The 19,734-nt window shown below is 38.1% G+C and overlaps 1 protein-coding gene across 1 annotated transcript; it reads left to right on the plus strand.

Moving 5' to 3' along the window:
* The first annotated feature begins 2,030 nt into the window (after nucleotides 1-2,030).
* Nucleotides 2,031-14,216, plus strand: LOC307124457 (polymeric immunoglobulin receptor-like). Its single transcript, XM_079813663.1, has 11 exons — nucleotides 2,031-2,254; nucleotides 2,353-2,667; nucleotides 4,437-4,775; nucleotides 4,876-5,181; nucleotides 6,874-7,188; nucleotides 7,614-7,907; nucleotides 7,981-8,286; nucleotides 11,635-11,688; nucleotides 11,793-11,888; nucleotides 12,066-12,115; nucleotides 13,586-14,216. Exons 1-11 carry the CDS (start codon nucleotides 2,203-2,205, stop codon nucleotides 13,793-13,795), a joined length of 2,337 nt encoding a protein of 778 aa, XP_079669789.1. The 5' UTR covers nucleotides 2,031-2,202; the 3' UTR covers nucleotides 13,796-14,216.
* The last annotated feature ends 5,518 nt before the right edge of the window (nucleotides 14,217-19,734 follow it).

Here is a 19,734-nt window from a genome sequence, read left to right on the forward strand (position 1 = left end):
TGAGCGACTGAGCCTGGGTTCTCCCAAGGTTTATTTCTCCATTCTGTCACTGATGGAGTTTGGGTTCCTTGTTCCTTGTCCACCTCTGTTGCCTTTGGTTTTGGCTTGCTCAGTTGGGGACACTAAGGCCCAATCCCAATACTATTGTATACCCCTTGCCCCTTGAAACAGAGTGCCAAGGCGTAGGGGTGAAAATATTCCCCAAAGAAATGGGACCCCCCCTACTATACCATTACACGTCATCATACCCCGTTTCTTTTATTAGTGTCCTGTGACATTTAACCAGTATGAACAGCAATGAAGTGCGTAGGCTATATCTAACAAAAATCAGGCGCGAGCACGTTTAACAAATTACTCACTCCCAACAGAGTTTAGCGCAGTATTTGGACTTAATAAAATGGAGATCGTTTTCAGTTCAAAAACATATGAGCCAGAGTTTCCTAAGATGATACAGAATGATACAGCTTTTCCATCGGGCCAAACTGTTCTCTTTGTTTATTAACCAGTCCATTCCGTGCTGATCCGAGCCGCCCGGTACAGATATGGTTTCGTTTTCTACTGTGGTGCTGCGATAATGTTCATACATTATTATACGTCAAGTCAGTCGTTGCCTTTTGTAACGCAAGAGTTTACAGGCGATATTTATTGTAAATATTGACTGCGTTATGAAGAATGACCAGATATATATTTACTAACTATTAATAACTATTATTAATATGTGTTCAATCACCCAAATAGTGTGTTCAGCAAGCTACGGAGAAACTGGCATCCAGGGGTAGGGGAAAGAGATGGGCTAAGGGGTAGAAATGGGATTGGGCCTAAATATTCAACTACATTACTGATCCGCCCGCATTGACACTATATGAGAACTGAAATGAGCTGATATCATCACCGTTTTCTCCAGAGCGGCTGTACAGCCGAATCAGAATCTGTTGCGTTATTTTCCTGTTTAACACTGTGAAGCTGCTTTGAAACAATGAGCGCTATGTAAATAAAGTTGACTTGACTTGAAAGCAGAACTTGCCAACATCTTGGAAGTGACGTCAAATGACGCGTCTGTCTGAGGTCGGGGTTGATCGATGTTCACAGGTCGAATGTCCGACTTTGAGTGGCGTTCTAGACGTTATTTCCAAGAAAGAGATGGGGGGGGGGGGAATCGGAGTTGTCGGGAATGTAGCATTGCAATTTTATTTTTAAGAGCAGCGTGGCCATTTCTAACTTCTCATTCGCTTCCAGTTATTTTAGCTCTACAAAGATATCATGGCATAATCATAAACACATTGGTGTGTAACGCAAATAGCCGCACTTTGTTATTCTTCTAGTTATTTACCAATAGTGGCTAATGTGAATCAAATGTCTCGCACATTGAAAGAAAATGGTGGTTCCCGTTGGAAAAAAACTTGTTTTATGTTGACCAAACAACTCAGATTCTCAGAAAGAAACAGGAGAGATCCGTTTATCTATCTTTTTTAATAGATATGGATACATGAGAACACCAAATCAGAAATCCTTCTTAAATGGTTGCGAGATTGTGGACAATTTGATTTCCTCTGAAAGCAGAAGTGAAATGATGTGTGATCCACAAATGGGTCTTAAATTACGTGCAAATGACAAACACTAAGAGCCTTATTCTCTTAGATCACAGGGTGCGTCTCAATCCATTTCTAGGTCTTTTTAGGTAATTAATCCTCCTCTGCTGAGATCTTCAGAGATTTAATATCTTTTATCTTCAGTTGATTTCATCTAAGGCTGTGGCTGAAGTCTTTCTTCTATCTTTTGGGTGATGGTGGTGATGAAGAAAAATGTCACGTCCCATAGAATATAGAATATTTTACCCAAAAGTTGAGCCATTGGGTATGTAATTTGCAAACTTTGCACAAGAGAAACGCCGGTGAAGGAGTCTCAAATTACTGTCAAAGTGAAAGCAAAATATTTTGTCATCAGATGCAGCATTAATCCTCGATGTGGTGATGTTATGAAATTTCTGTATCGCAACACTTACCGCCCTGTTGCAGATGGGTGGAACCGTTATAGAGAATAAGGAAGAGAGACGTGAGAAAGTCAGACAGAGGATGTGTGCACTTCTAATGATAGTGACTTACATCGCATTCAAGGAACACATTTGATCAGTTCTTGCTTTCACTGGATTGAGATCGGATCTGGTTTTTCTCTGGATGTCTGTGAGACTGAAGTCAATCAGGAATGAGGGCTGCCATCATCATCTTCATCTTCATCACTCTCTGCCTGATCTCAGGTCAGTTCTGTGCTGGTCAGGCTGGGTCAAATAATATATGACATGATCTAGATTGATAATATATAATAACCCAGAGCAAATTAACTTGTGTTTGGCAGGTCAGGTGCTTTGTTTCAGTGTGTTTGGATGCACTGGAGGGAGTTTAATGTTCAAGTGCATGTACAAGAACCAGAGCGAGACTGATAAACAGCATAAAGGGAAGTATTTCTGCAGAGATGAGAGCTGTAAGACAGGCATCAGTACTGAGATTCAGAACCGCTGGGTTTATAACGAGAGATTGGCTCTGTATGATGATGAAAACAGCAGATTCTTCACAGTGTTTATCAGCAACCTCAGCAGAGAGGATGATGGGAAATATACATGTGGAAACAGTCAGACATGGAGTCGTGATGTTGAGCTAGTGGTGAACAACGGTACGTGTGAGACTTTATAACTCACTGGAATAATTATTTGTTATAGTGCTTTTAAAAGAGCACTACGGAAGATTTTGAGTAAAAATCTACAAAAATGAATTACTGAGCACATAAACGTTCAAAAAAGTTTCCATTCCTCACACTGATCCACAACGGTCAGCATTTTCAGGAGATATTTCTAGTACAATGTACATTTTTCTGTCAGTATGTTTTGATGTTGATGACACATCTGCTCTGATCACAGGCAACTATAAATATACCTAAAAACAACCAGAGCACACCTAAAATAATAAATGCAAGGAACAATATATTTTATTTCAAACAGAGATACCAAAGTTCATGACTTAAATAATAGTAATATTTATTTTAAAGCTGCAGTCTGTAAGTTTTGCCTCTTGGTCGCCATCTCTGTTTGAAACATGCAACTGCAGTTACTTGTTGAATTATCATCTTTACGTGAGTTGTGCTCCGGCGGCTCCTCAGCGCAGATGAATCTAATGTTTTGAGGAGTATGTCACCGCACCGGTGTGGATCCTGTTCTTCAGAATTAAAGATACTACATCTTGGAAGTACAACTAAAATAATCACCAGAAAATGTCATCTGAACAAGTAATGTCTGCCACTTTTGATCTGACCGACTAAATAAATAGAGTTCTACAATAAATCTAATGGTGATTAAATCTAACGATCGCAAAGTTAACACATAAATGCCAAACCGTGCAAATTATTGTTATACTTTGTTCTCAAATCGTTAATGTTAACAACATCAACACTGCATGACTACGTGTATTTAGTGTGTATTAGTGTAATCTAATTAGCATTGTCTACCCAATAAACCATAAAAAAAATTTACCTGTCCAGTCTAAAAAAGCAACCTCCGCGTCCATTTTAAACCAGTTCAAAACATAGCATCATTCACGCCATCTTTTTAAAAGACCTGCCAAAATGTGTATTATTGTTTTCACAAGGGCCCTGGTAGCATAGTCCCTTTTTTACTACTGGTGATTCACCAGTTGTCGATAAGGATGGTTGTCTTTACCGTTCTTGATTACAATCCGCCATCAAAATGGCAAGCTTAATTATTACAGCTGCTTTAAAAGAGTCTTATATGATCCACCACCCGCAGACTCCTTCATGTATACAGACGTGACGCAAAGGCAAACACGTATTTCCCGTGGAAACCTACCAGTACTACTCAAAGTAAAAAAAAATACATTATTATAAGCTTACCGTTGTGAATCGGGCTACAGTAAGGAGATACAGTAGTATTGAACACTGGCTTGTTATGTACTTGCTCAATAATTGCACTCAAAATAAAAAAAAGAGGCCGTCACTGGGGTGGGACCCTTAATGGCACATTTTTGTGCCACTAAGTCAGAGGTAGGCAAGTTCGGTCCTAGAGAGCTGATGTCCTGCAGAGTTTAGCTCCAACCCTATTCAAACACACCTGAACAAGCTCATCAAGGTCTTCAAAAGGCTACAGGCAGGTGAGTGTTTCTTTCAGGGTTGGAGGACAGGGGCTCTCTAGGACTGAACTTGTCTACTCCTGCTCTAAGTAGAGGAACACAATGGTATAATTGTATTGGTAAAACCAATTGTGTACCTTTTAAAGTTACCGTTATATGTTTTGTTCACCAAGGAAGAAAATTGTACCTCTACTGTACCTTTTATTCTAAGAGTGTGACTTTGGATCATGTTTTTTTTTTTTTAAGTAATGGACCGCAGCTTTAAGATTTCATGTGACAAGGTTTTGCTGAAATCATTTTCAGAGCCTCATTGTGGGACGTTTGCTGTCCAGGACGAGTATATTGGACAAACAATCAAGGTCCACTGTGAATATGATCATAAGTTTAAAACACACACCAAAGTCTTCTACAGACTGAACAAAGATCCTGTCCATGTGATGAACAGCTCAGGATCATCAGTGGAGAAGTTAATTCTGTCTGACAGTGATAAAGATGATTTTACTGTGACCATTAGAGACATTTCTGCAGCGGACAATGGAGTTTATTTATGTGGAGTGGAGAGATACAGATCAGATGATCGACCTTCAGAAACATCAATTACTCACATGACCTTCTTTAAAGAGATTCATCTGAATGTTTACAGTGAGTTTAGTTTCTTTTTAATTCAAGAATCCTTACAGATCTAAATAAGAAATGTAAATCCCTCCTGAGTTTTAATAATGTAATGAATGTTGTTTTGCAGGTCAAATGACTTCTGTCCAGGTTCAGGCCTACTCCAGTAAATCAGTCTTCATCACCTGTACATTTCCACAAGAATTCAAAGGAAATGAGAAATTCATCCAGAAAGATTCTCAACAGAAGATCCTGGTTAATAGACAGAATCAATGGGAGTATCGTGGTAATATGCACATGTTTGATGATTCCAGTGAAGGACTTTTGAAGGTTTTTCTCACTGATTTAACCACGGCTGATGAAGGGACGTACAGGTGTGGAGTGAATAGCAATGACAATGGTCTGTTCACTGAGGTCAAACTGACAGTCAATTCAGGTAAAGTGAGGAGCGAAGAGCATCCTGGACACTTACAATTATATATAACAAAAACAAAAATGTTGCGTTTATAATTTTATTCAGTGTGTATATATATATATATATATATATATATATATATATATATATATATATATATTTATATTTATATTTATATTTATATTTATATTTATATTTATATTTATATTTATATTTATATTTATATTTATATATATATATATATATATATATATATATATATATATATATATATATATATATATATATATATATATACACATATATATATATATATATATATACACATATATATACACATATATATATATATATATATATATATATATATATATATATATATATATATATATATATATATATACATATATATATATATATACATATATACATATATACATATATATACATATATACGTATATATGTATATATAATTATATATTACACATACACTGAATAAAATTATAAACGCAACATTTTTGTTTTTGCCCCCATTTATCATGAGCTGAACTCACAGATCTAAGACTTTTTCTATGTACACAATAGGCCCATTTCTCTCAAATATTGTTCACAAATCTGTGTAAATCTGTGTTAGTGAGCACTTCTCCTTTGCAAAGATAATACTCTATTGGGGGGTCCCGGGGGTCCAAAAAAAAGTAAATATCTGGTGTGACCACCATTTGCCTCATCAGTGCAACACATCAACTTCACATAGAGTTGATCAGGTTGGAACTGGAACATGCTGTCGTATACGCCGATCCAGAGCATCCCAAACATGCTCACTGAGTGACATGTCCGGTGAATATGCTGGGCATGCAAGAACTGGGATGTTTTCAGCTTCCAGGAATTGTGTACAGATCTGTACACAAATCCTGGAAGCTGAAAACATCCCAGTTTTCAGCTTTGACCTTGAGTTTGGGATGCTCTGGATCAACGTATACGACAGCTAGTTCCAATATCCAGCAACTTCACACAGCCATTAAAGAGGAGTGGACCAACATTCCACACACAACATTGGACACACATTCACAGAAGCCAAAAGAGGAAGACACTTAATAAGAGTAAAGAGCCCAACTAATGGAAACACTGATCACTGTCATGGTGACTTCAGATGAAACACATTATCGTTAAACCTCTGTTAATTCTCAATAAGAGCTTCTGTAGTCGTCTGACAGAAATAAAGTCAGTCTGGTTAGTAATGTGTCAGCTGGTAATGCTGTTTGTGGAGTTGTTTAATCCTCCTCTGCTGAGATCTTCAGAGATTTAATGTCTTCTTTTATCTTCAGTTGATTTCATCTATGGCTGTGGCTGAAGTCAGTTGTAGTTCTTGTCTTTCTGCTCGTCTCTTTTTCTGTTCTCTTCTCTCTTCAGTGATTCTGCTTGTTAACAGGTTTATTAAGGCTGAGCTGACTCCATGTCTAATATACACAGATTTTGTGGCTCAGATAAGGTCTCAGTTCTGGTTTATTTCTTTGCTCTTGGCTGACCAGTGGCATTGCTCTGGCCTGCTTGTGGCCCAGATCTGGCAAACAGGAGTGGTCCACTCAAGGGCCGTCATTCCACGCAGCATGTGGGCTAGATCAGTATGCCACAAGTGCCAGATCTGGGCCGACACAATGTTGCTATCTGGGATATATATGATATTACATGTTTTTCATTTTTTGTGTGAATAGATGATAATTTTCGAGCATTAAGCTACACATCTGCTATTATTGGTGAAAGTGTGAAACTCACCTGCGATTTCCCTGAGAAACACAACGAGACCTTCAAACACTTCTGCAAAGTGAACAAGAAGAAGATATGTGAAGGCATCAGTTCATCAGAGAAGAAGCGCTTTGAGTTTTCTGTCAGTTCAGCAGGAGTTTTTACAGTGAACATCAGAGACGTGAGCCTGAGAGATGCTGGAGTTTACTGGTGTGGAGCAGAAACCAGACACACACATCTGACTTCTGTCTCTCTCACCAATCAACACAAACTCACACCAACTAGTACGTACAGTCACCATACATCAAATAACAGACGCATAGATTACAGCATATAAACACTTAAAGGGATAGATAGTTCACCCAAAAATGAAAATTCTGTCATCATTTACTTACCCTTGAGTTGTTTTAAACCTGTATGAGTTTCTTTGTTCTGCTGAACACAAAAGAAGATATTTTTTGAAGAATGTTTGTAACAAAGCAGATAGAGCAACCATTGACTACCATAGTATTTTTTTCCCTACTATGGTAGTCAATGGTTGCTCTATCTGCTTGGCTACAAACATTCTTTAAAATATCTTCTTTTGTGTTCAGCAGAACATAGAAACTCATACAGGTTTGAAACAACTTGAGGGTGAGTAAATTATGACAGAATTTTAATTTTACTGAACTATCCCTTTAACCCTTTCTTTGACTGTTATTGCCTCCAGTGGTGGGACGTGAAGGAGGTTCGTCTGAGATCAGATGCCCTTATGATGAGAAATATTCAACAGAAGTAAAGCATCTTTGCAAAGGAATGTGTTTCGCTCCAAATGCCCAAAAAATTATTCAATCAGATGAAGCCCACGTTAATAAACCAAAGATTTCAGTAACGGATGAGACTGAACTCAATGTCTTCACTGTGACCTTGAGTGACCTGAGAGCAGAGGATGCTGGGATATACTGGTGTGCAGTGAAACATGCGTTTAACCTTCCCACTGAGCTCATAATCGTCATGAAAGATGGTGAGGGTGTTTTCTGGGAACATCTCAGTGTTTCTGATCATTCTGTTATCATATTTAATGTTCTTCTCTCCAGTGATCACTCGTGAAGCGTCTGTCGGAGGATCGGCGTCCATCAGCTGTAAGTCCGTCAGGAATCTCTCGAGTCTCCAGAGGTCGTTCTGTAGAGGAGATCAGCCGAATATCTGTGTCCGAGACGGAGTTCGTGTTTCATCGTATATGAGAACAAATAGCCGATTCTCTCTGACTGACCAAACCTCAGCTGGAGTTTTCACAGTGAACATCAACAATCTGACAGAAGAGGATTCTGGGAAATACTGGTGCGCAGAGGAGAGTTCTGGGTCGTTCGTATTCACTGAAGTTCATCTGAATGTGACTGAAGGTAACAAACACAGTTACAGCAGCCAGAGAAAAACGAATGTTAAGTTCAAGTCAAACTGATTAAATAAATCAAACACTGATCAAACGAAACATTTCCAACAAAACATCAACATCTAAACCACAGTTAATTCTCAATAAGAACTTCTTTAACCCTCTGAACCCTGAGCTGTTTTCTGGGCCCTGAATGCACTTTAAGAAAAGTCTGTAAAAATACTGTAGGAATTGAGGTTTAAATGAAATGTCTGTAAACCAGAGGTGGACAAAGTACACAACTCTATTACTTGAGTAAAAGTAAAAGTACTACTGGTCAAATATTACTCGGTTACAAGTGAAAGCTCTAAAAACAGATTTTTACTTAAGTAAAAGTACAGAAGTATTTGTTTTTAAAAGTACTTAAGTATCAAAAGTAAAAAAAAATTTTTTGTCAATGCATTATTTTATTATTATTGCATTGTTGTATAAATGCACATTATGCCACCATGGTGGTTTAAGCCAGTCAGTGATGCTCCATCCGATATGCTAGCATACAACTACCTTAAACTAATTTCAATACTTGTATAAAAGTTACAAAGCTCTTTACAAAGCTGCTGTCACTTTAAGGCCAAATGCAGGGATCCAATAAATGCAGGGATCCAATACACTGATACACATCCGATGTTCTCCCAACTGTTTACTCTTCTCTTTCTCCCGTTTACATTTTTGAGCATTTTATGAGACATGCGTCAAGTGTATGCCAACTAAACTAATCTTTAATCTTTTCAGAAAACTGAAACATACTTTTTAAGTATGGCCATGGGTGCACACACTGCGCAGAGGAACCGCCTTCTTCCATTTTGCTATAAACTGATATTTTTGGGAAACTTCACATGACCCTACAAGAGTGATTACTGATAGGCTGTCTGCAAAAAAACAACAACAAAAAACCTTTTAAAGACGAAAAAAATCATTCACAATCATTGACTTTCAAAGCTGCTACAGAAACGACTTTCGACTTTGAGGACCTTGATAGAAATGTAGTGGAGTAAAAAGTATGATATTTGTCTTTCAAATGTAGTGAAGTTAAAGTCAAAGTTTCCCGAAAAAAATAATACTCAAGTAAAGTACAGATACAAGTAAATTGTACTTAAGTACAGTACTCAAGTAAATGTACTTAGTTACTGTCCACCTCTGCTGTAAACTTAATGGATAGTGTTCTGGCAGAAAATTACAGCACCTTTTTCAGTGTCCTACAGCTTTTTTTATTACAGTGTGATCATTTTTGTATGTACTGTCTCTTTAAAGCAACATGCTGTGGTAAAGTCTGATGAACAGAGTCATTTTCACACCAGCTGAACCACAGACAGCAGGAAGCAACAAAAACCCTTGTGTTTAACTAAAACTATCTGCTGCTTTTGTGTTTTAGTTTTTAGTTTAGTACGGTGCAGATAAGGTTTCTATTAACCATTTTTACTGAGGACATGCTGTTGAACATTCATCTGACATCCCACCCTGGAACAACACATTTCTGGGAGAGTGATTGTCTCAAGAAGGCAGGACTTATTCTGCCATATTGTGCATTGCACTTTCTCCCATTAGTAATATGTCTTGGCATATCTAAAGACTTTGGCTCTTGTCCATACAATGGAAACACATCATTGATCTAAACTCAAATCGTTATGCATGGAAAAGCTCTTCAGTACACTGTAAAATTCAACAGTTGTTCCAACTAATACTTTTTAGTTAACTTAATGTCCTAACTTAACTGTAAAAATCTAGAAATCTGTACTCACATACTATGCCTTTACTCAGAAAACCAAGTTTGGATTAATTGATTGGTTTGAATGCCATTTTGTTGCGGGGCAATCCTTAATGGACCTTTCACTCCCCAGTCAACACGTGAGCTCATGCGATGATCACAGTGACATCACACCTTTCTCATACAGTGACACTCTCAGTGAGTGATCTGTAAACTCATTATGAACTCAAAATGTTGAGCAGGTTGAGAGGAGGTGGTTCAAATATCGGTCACCGGGGGGACATTCTACTTCCTGTTTCTCAACACTATCTCAGTGATATCACAGTGGTCTTCATTTCAAATCTGTGGATGATATTAATAAATTCTAAAACCTGTGGTATTGAGGAGGGCGCTGGTTATTCACTCCCCCCACCGACAATTACTGCCGGACCTGAGATTCAAACCCACAACCTACCGGTTACAAGTCCGACTCTCTAACCATTAGGCCACGACTGCCTCCAAGCAAGCTAAAAATCATATTCCCGGGACCTTATGTGAATTATTGTAACAAAACAGATCATAAAATAGATATAGCTGGCACAACAGGTGCAATATAGCTACAGTTAGCATCAAGCTACATAACACAATTTAACAGATTAAGATTTCACTCAAAACTCACTTTAGACCACCATCGAGTGTTTGTATTACCTTCCAGTCGCAATCTAATGTGGATTTCATTCATATGATGATATATTTAACATTTTATATGGAGCTAATTACTACACCTGCTTAGCATTTATAATGTAAACATCCATTATTGATATATAAATAGCCGGAATCGCATTAAATCACACACAAAACATATGCCATAGTTATCTGTGTTTATTAGCTTCTTATTTCACGTGTAGAAATGTAGAATTGGTTCGTTCTTCACAGAGACAGGATGAGGAAGTAAACACACAAAAGAGCGTCATGCAGGAGGGCAGTATTGAGTCACGTAAGGTGATTGAGCTCCAGACATCGAATGAATGTGCAATGACTCATATCTGACACAGGAAGTGGAGAGAGAGAGAGCTGTGAACACTCTTTCAGCTCTTCAGATCAGTGGGAAATGAATAGAAATGCTATTATTACAGATGGATTATTTTTCACTCCTCACATAAATTAGTTATTTTTTAGTCACTAGAACTCTCGTGGAAGTGAACTATACTAATTAAACATTTGTCAGCACAACATACTATTCCAATTTCACTTTAGTTCTCTTTGAGGCAATCGTTTGCATGCTTTAAGTAAGTCTAACTCCATAAGTCTTCCATCCATTTTTATCTCCATAAGTCTTCCATCCATTTTTCCTCTATTCCCTCCCTATTCTAGCTAATGCTACTCTAAGCAATGTCCAGACCTTAGTATTTCAGGCACTTTTTGTGATTATTCGCCTCTTCATGACAGATTGCTTCATGCATTCCTCAGTTGTATGTCGCTTTGGATAAAAGCGTCTGCTAACTGAATAAATGTAAATGTAAACTAATTAGATTTTACAGTGTTTCTCTGTGACAATCCCTTTGTGTGATTTCTTGACAGGATTTGTTGCTCTTTTTAATTTAACCAATACACTCTATGATTGTGTGTTTTCAGAAACAAAGTCACCTAACACTGAAGGAGAAATATCCCAGGATAAAGAAAAGTCCGGTAAGATCCGTTTCTCATTTTGAACACAAAGTGATCTTCTGAAATAAAGTGTTTGATATACAGAATGTGTGTGAATGCTTGTAGATCTCTTTGTGTGATTTCAGGCTTTCCTGTGATAGTTGCTGTTTCTGTGGGTTTGATCCTGCTGGCTGTGTGTTTAGTGCTCGTGTTGCTCAAAATAAAATATAACCGCAAACAAGGTGAGACACACACACACACACACACACACACACACACACACACACACACACACACACACACACACTACTGCACGTTTAGTAAATCTGAGTTGGTCGCCCTCTGCTGTTCAGAAATACACATACAGTTAAAATCATCCCTCATTTTTTCAATCTGAGATGTTGCTCTTGTTCACACAGGCATCATTTCATCATCAGACAGAAGAAGAGAGGCAGGAGATCATGAAGTGGTGAGTTTCAGAACTGATCTGTTCTTCATATTGGAGAATTTAGTGTGCTCTACATTCCAACAGAGGCGGCTTTTGCAAATCAGAGCCCCTGTCCCCTTAAACAGACAAGACAAATATTAAAATACGTTTGGAGTACGAACGTTTGGTCTTTCCTTAAAGACTTAAGATTCCAGCATCGATATCTGAACAATGCTTTACAATAAAAAAAAGTGACAGTGACAGTAATCAGATCACACACCTATTCGGTAGCACCTGCTTCCATTTATTTATGACAGGATCAAAACAACTCCAATAAAGTCCAAAGGCATACACATTTAGAACAATATTGATAAAACCTCATGTTTCCATCATACTTCTTTAGAAAGAGTGAGTATTTCTGTTAATTGTCCATGAAGTGATGCGACCTGTGGAGATTTGAGCGATCTCTACTGTCTCTCTATACTGTTATCCCTTCAGCCAGAGCAACAGAGGGAGCTCACGAGCAGAAAACAGGAGTTATGAGTTACACCAGTTAAGCGGAGGGGATGCATTAGTGCAGGGGTCTCCACACTGATTAGCTGGTTCAGGTGTGTTTATTTGAAGTTGGAGCTAAACTCTGCAGGACAGCGGCCCTCCAGGACCGAGTGTGGAGATCCCTGCATTAGTGAATGCATTAGTCCGGTCTCAACAAAGGCACAGGGAAGACCAATGATGAACATGACACCAAATAAATACTCGATTATGAGCATATATGAAGTTCTTTAAGCAGTATTTTTCATAAACATATGTGTATTTATTATCACAGCGGTTAGCATTCGTAGCATTTAGCGTCACATATAAATATATTTCTGCCTCATACGGTGATCAGAATACCCATCGGATTACAAGGAGGTTCTTTCAAACACTCGCTGGTGTCTGAAAGTGAGTTTTGAGCTGAAAATTGTTCAAATGTCTTAAATGTTGAGCAGGTAGCCTGATCTAATATGATGGGAAAGAGCAGCGGTGTTGACCATCTCCTGACTCTGTTCATCACCGCTCCTCAAGCCCCAGTTGGCCCGCTTTGGTCATAACTCAACAAATATTTAATTGCTACAATAGTAATTTCTCACTAGAAATAACATCAAAAGTGGAAGAGTTTGGTCAAAAATTTACATTTACACTCAACATATATGTATATATACTTAGCTCTGCACAGTGTGTGAAATCAATAGGCGTCACATTTGTAATAGAGCTGATGTTCGCAAAAACAGCACTCTATATCCTTAGTTATCGGCTGTTTTAAATATTAATAACAAATCTTGAATTTTGTGAGCATTTTATTAATTTTGGTGGTATTCTGTTCCAAGTTAATTTCCGGCCCTGGTGTGTGTGTGGTGTGATGGCGGGGGCCGGGGCTCTTCGAGCACAAGTGGAGACCCCTACTGTTGGGAAACAGCAAAGGCCGCTACTGTCTCAGAACTAACACTTCATGGGAGATTTTGCTTCTTACAGGCTCAAGGAGAGATTCAAGACTCAGATCCTGCATCAACTCCTCTCGATTCGACAGTCCAGTTACCCACAAACCCCTCTGACGGGCTCCTGTACGCGTCTGTCAGTTTCCAGAAGCATGAAGAGTCTCTCAGCGACGCTACAGCCGTCTTCAGTAAAGACGAGATTCACTCTGATTACGCATCTGTCAAACACAGCAGCACGCCAAACTAATATTACCATTGGGATTGTTGTTTATTCACAGCTAGAATCGTGTCAGTCTCTGAGAATAATGACAGAGCCACCATCATTGAGTTTCACTGAACAGGTTATTGAGCAGTCGGCGACACCTACAGGTCACTAATGGGAAAGAAGCTGAAATGTGTCTATCAATGACTGAAGGAAATAGTCTTCTATTGACAAATTTTCACATGACCCGTTTTAAAATGCTAAACTGAAATGTGAACTGAAGAAAAAACTTTATTCTTTACAAAAACAAATCTATAGTCTTTAATTTTTGTAAGCATCAGTTCAAGAAAATATTCATAATAACAGAGTTTATCATTATAAATGTACTTGTTATACATGTCAGTGTGTTTTATTGGGATGTGAAATCTATCATGCAGAGCAAAATAAACCTCATTTACAAGCCTCATTCACCATGTTTTAAATGTGAAACTCAAGTGAAGTGCCTGAAAGGCAGTAATAGACATTTAATTTAAAGTAATCCGACATTTAAAGTAATCCGACTTTTTAACAAAAATAATTAACTAATTTCATTATAAATTGGCAATACTGAGCAGCAGAACACACTTTAATCTACAAAAGAACAAGTGAAAACACTGTGCTACAGTTCCTGATGTTTAAGATGGTGTTTGTGTTCTGCTTTGAATGAATAATATATGTGTGTATGTAATGGACAGCTGGTGTTGACAGAGAATGCTCATTTTTAATGGAGGACAAAACCTGCAAAAACAAATAAATACGCAAATAAATAAATAAACCCACACAATTCTACATAAATAAATATATAAATACTTAAATAATTAATAAAATAAAATAAAATAAAAAATAAAATAAAAAAGTCAAAGGAAATGCTAAACTGAAAGTCTTTTTCTTTTAACTGTTTATTCTTTTTTTTTTTGCTAATGCTAATGAGGTGTCAATCAAACATCAGCCAATGGTGGCATACAGACCGCCTTCTGATGTTTGATTGACACCTCCTCTTTAGCATGTTAAGGGGACAAGGGGATATAAACACAGATTATTTCCTCGCACATTTAATTATTTATTTATATATATATTTATGCAGTGGTATAGTAATATGTGGTGCAGTAATATGTGGATTATGCATTTATTTGCACATTTATTTGTTTATCTATTTATTTATCTTTAGTTTTGTGGGTTTATTTCTATATTTGTTTATTACTGTGCATATTTTTTTATTATTGTTTTTGCAGGGTTCCGTCCAAACATTGTAACCAATTTAGGAAATATCAAGTGTGCAAATGACCATATTTACAGAATATTGATTGTTTTTTAAAGGGGGGTGGGGGAAATGCTTTCATGCATAGCAAGATTTTTACACTGTTAAAGACTTGGATTCCCATGCTAAACAAGTAAAAAAAAACTTTGCATGGACAAAGTAAAAAAAAAAAAGTTGCGCGTTTGATGGAGTATTTCTGTGCCAAAAATACTCCTTCCGGTTTGTCATAAGTTTCGGAAAGTTTTTTTTTGAGTATGGGCCAAAGAGACGTCAACAAGGGTGGAATGTCCTTGTACGGGCCGTACGGGCTCTTCTGAAATTAAAATATTCATAGGTGAATAAAATAAAACAAAAAAATATATATAGTATAACCCGTATCTGGAGTGGAAGAAAATGGAGAGTCAAATTTACGTTAAAAATATTTGTCAGGTAACTGTGCATTTAAACATTACCCTTACAGACAAATCTTCCTGGACTGAAGCACCAGGGCTATCTCAGATCTATCCGTCAGAGCAGATCTAAACGGATCGTCCTCACGCTGGAGGGATTTCGATTTATCAACCTCTTCCACCTAGACAGCCTTAACAAAATAATAAAAAAATAAAAATGAAAAGTATAATTAAAAATAAAAACAGGGTTAAATTGAAAATTAAACTGCAAGCAGTTCGGACGAAGCACAGTGCTCATTCAGTAAATGCACAGCTAAATGCACAGATGTGTTCTGAGTCTGGATTTGAAAGTGGCTACTCATGGGGCACATCTGATCTGTTCTGGAAGCTGGTTCAGCTACGGCTGGCATAATAGCTAAAAGCAGACTCTCCTTGCTTTGAGTGAACCCTTGGTATTTCTAACTGACTTGATCCTGATGATCTGAGTGATCTGTTGGGTTTGTATTCTATCAGCATATCTGCAATGTATTGAGGTCCTAGGCCATTGAGTGATTTATATACCAGTAACAGTACTTTAAAATCTATTCTAAATGTAACTGGAAGCCAGTGTAAAGACCTGAGGACTGGTGTGATATGGTCATATGTTTTGGTTCTGCTGGTTCTGTATGAGCTGCAGCTGTCTAATGGTCTTTTTGGGAAGGTGAGGAGACCATTACAATAGTCCACCCTGCTGGTGATAAAAGCATGAACGAGTTTCTCTAAGGCTTGTCTGGAAACAAAGCATCTAATTCTTGATATATTTTTGAGATGATAGTAAGATATATTTTCGAGATGATAGTAAGCTGGTTTAGTTATTGCCTTGACATGACTACTGAAACTCAGGTCTGACTCCAGAATCACATCAAGATTCCTGACTTGATCTTTAGTTGTTTTACCCTCAGCTTCAAGGTATGCGTTCACCTTGAGAATTTCACATTTGTTTCCAAATGCAATAAGTTCGGTTTTGTCTTTGTTTAACTGAAGAAAGTTTTGGCACATCCAGTTGTTAAATTCATCAAAGCATTTGCACAGGGAGTCAATGGGGCTGTAGTCATTAGGTGATAGGGCTAAGTAGATCTGGGTGTCGTCTGCATAGCTGTGGGAAGCAATTTGGTTCTCTCTCATTATTTAGCTCAGTGGGAGCATGTACATGTTGAATAGGAGTGGTGCAAGAATTGACCCTTGTGGGACTCCGCATGTCATGGATGTCCACTCAGACTTATGGTCACCTATACTCACATAATAACCTCTCCCTTCTAAGTATGACCTGAACCATTTAAGGACCATCCCAGAAAGCCGATCCAGTTTTCCAGCCTGTCAAGAAGTGTGTTGGGGTCAACAGTGTCGAATTCAGCACTGAGGTCAAGTAGTACCAGCACTGATAATTTACCTGTATCAGTATTTAAAGCTACATTATGTAATTTTTCTGTCCACTAGAGGTCGCCTGTTCAAAACAAAGGCGTAGTTTGATGACGCCATGTTTGAGCGCAGAATCTTGGGACATGTGGTCTTCACCTCACAGCCGGTGGAAAGAGTCAGGATAGGACTCGGGCAGAAATCATGTTCATTGATGTGATTATTAACATTACTGTAGTGAAGCAGAGCAGCACCGAGTGTTGTGGAGCTGAGCAAGGCCGCTGGAGCGATTGAAGAGCGGGACTTTTATTATGGCATAGTCGCCGGGGGGACTTTTATTATGACACGGTCGTCAGCGCCACTTCCTCTTTTCCAGTCATGAGTATGAGGTAACGCAACTCTGTTTATCGTTTAAGATATATCTGAGTGTGTTGATGATGTTATGACATTACTCTGCCGTTCTCTCGGCAGCTGCTATGACACTTGTTCACACTGCAGTGAGAGTACAGCGTTTCTGCTAAATAAAACTGGTAACCGAGGGTGACGCAGATATGACGCAATCGACAGGCGACTCCCTCACACGCATAGCTCACACGTCCCGGTTCCTTGGTTAAAACAGCAATTTCTCACGATTTACAAATAGTTGGAAACATTTGGGATATTCAAAGTATTCAACTGAACAAAATATATAACACTGGCCTAGTGGTTTTTGGATATTTTACTGCAAAAAATCTTACATAGTTCATCTTTAAGTGAATATAATTTATTATCTTTATGAGCGCTGTCTCTGTGCTGTGATGTGGTCGGAAACCAGATTGAAAATTTTCAAAGTATCCGTTTGAGCTTAAGAATTTGTTCAGCTGATTGAAAACAACTTTTTCAATGATCTTGCCTATGAAGGGGAGATTTGAGATTGATCTGTAGTTGCTCAGTATGGAGTTATCCAGATTTCTCTTTTTCAGGAGAGGCTTTACTACTGCGGTTTTAAGGGAGTTTGGAAAAGTCCCAGAAAGAAGTGAGGAGTTTACCACTTCTAGGAGATCTGCTTCTAAACAGTTAAACACACTTTTGAAAAAAGAAGTGGGGAGTGTGTCAAGGGCGCAGGTTGATGTTTTAAGGTGCTGTACCGTATCTTATAAAATTTTACAGTTGATTTCTTCAAAATAAAACATAATGACTAATTTCTGAAATTGTGACGAGTCTGTCTGACCTCAGCATAGCATGAAGATATACTGATTGCCTTTCTGATATTATTGATCTTCTCAGAAAAAAAGGAGGAAAACTCATTGCATTTGCTGTCTGAGAGCAATTCACTGGGGATGTGACTCGGGGGGTTTGTTAGTCTCTCGACAGTAGCAAAAAGAGTGCGCGTGTTGTTTATGTTTCTGTTTATAATATTTGAGAAGAAGGTCTGTCTAGCTTTGCCTAGTTCCACATTGAAATCATCAAGGCTGTCTTTATAGATGTTATAATGGACTACAAGTTTTGTCTTTCGCCACATGCGTTCAGATTTTCTGCATTGTCTTTTCATTAATTGCACTGCCGTTGAGTTTCTCCAAGGTGCTTTAGGTTAACCATTCTTTTTCCTGACTTTCTCAGGAGCAATCTCATCAATTACATGTTTTATTTTTGAGTTAAAGGAGTCAAGGAGAAAATCAACAGAGTCTGCAGATATGCTTGGTGTTAGAGATATAGCCTTCATAAACAGCACACTAGTGTTCTCATTTAAGCATCTCTTTTTGACAGAGACAGATCTAGTTTCAATGGCAGGAGAGATTGATATATCAAAGAAAATACAGAAATGATCAGTGCTACATCCTTAATAACTATTGATGAAATATTTAGACCCTTACTGATAAGTAAATCTAGAGTGTGTCCACGATCATGTGTGATCAAAAGTGTTAAGAACAGTCATGAGATCTTTTGTTGTACATGATTCAGCATTGTAAAATCTTAAAATCCCTAGCAATAGCAAAGCAGTCAACCTCAGAGGAGATTGTTGATAACAGCTCAGTAAAGTCATCAATAAAGGCTGGAGAGTATTTTGGAGGCCTGTAAACAATGATAAGCAGGATGTGTGGAGCACCTTTTAACACAATACCCAGATATTCGAAAGACGGATAATCACAAATGACACTTGCTTACACTGATAGACATCTTTAAATAGAACAGCTACACCTCCTTTAGGGAGGCTTTAGGGAAGCCGACTGCGCTGCAGTCACAGGACTTCACGAAATCAACAATGTCACCAAAGAAGTGTGTTTTTGGTTGTCAGGGCAAGACAACCCTGTACAGCTTTCCAAAGAACCCAGCATTAATGGGACATTGGATGGAGTTTGTTTTTCCGGAGCAGCAACGGAGTTGTGCAAGTGTTTTTGTTTGTTCCCTGAATTTCGGCGACGATGGTTTATGAACAAGCCCCGGTTCAACTCCGGATTTGTAGCTTGTCTAATGCTGAAAGATGGAGCAGTCCCAGCGATTAAGGTTCACGGTCATATTTTGGAAGCAGGCGGTGAGTAAAACTGCTTCAAATGTCTTTGTGTTGTTGGCTATCGACTCGTTCATTCAAATGCGCACTAGTATGACGTGCAAAACTGTTCCGCTTGCTACTGCTAACATTAAATCGCATACAATAGTCCATAAACCAAATCATGTCCTCATAAACCACGAGTAAACACACACAAATGTTGTAAAACTCGCGCATGACAAGCTGTTAAGCAAGTATATAAGTTACAGTTACTGTACACACCATAGAGACGTCCTGCTGTAGTCGTCGTTGCTGCTTCTCCTGTTCAATTTCAGCCTCTAGATCTGATTCTGGATCATATATGTATGGCTAAATCTGATTGATCTCCATGGTTTATTTGGGATAAAGTTTTTTTTCCCACATTTAAGGATGTCAC

This window comes from Gobio gobio, assembly GCF_949357685.1.
Source record: "Gobio gobio genome assembly, chromosome: 3".
NCBI lineage: Eukaryota > Metazoa > Chordata > Actinopteri > Cypriniformes > Gobionidae > Gobio > Gobio gobio.

Bases quoted from the DNA above. Each gene is read 5' to 3' on its own strand.
- LOC307124457 (XM_079813663.1), top strand. From the start codon at position 2,203: ATGAGGGCTGCCATCATCATCTTCATCTTCATCACTCTCTGCCTGATC. The intron at 7,189-7,613 runs GTACGTACAGTC...TATTGCCTCCAG, and splicing joins ACACAAACTCACACCAACTA to TGGTGGGACGTGAAGGAGGT. The intron at 11,889-12,065 runs GTGAGACACACA...TTGTTCACACAG, and splicing joins AAAATATAACCGCAAACAAG to GCATCATTTCATCATCAGAC.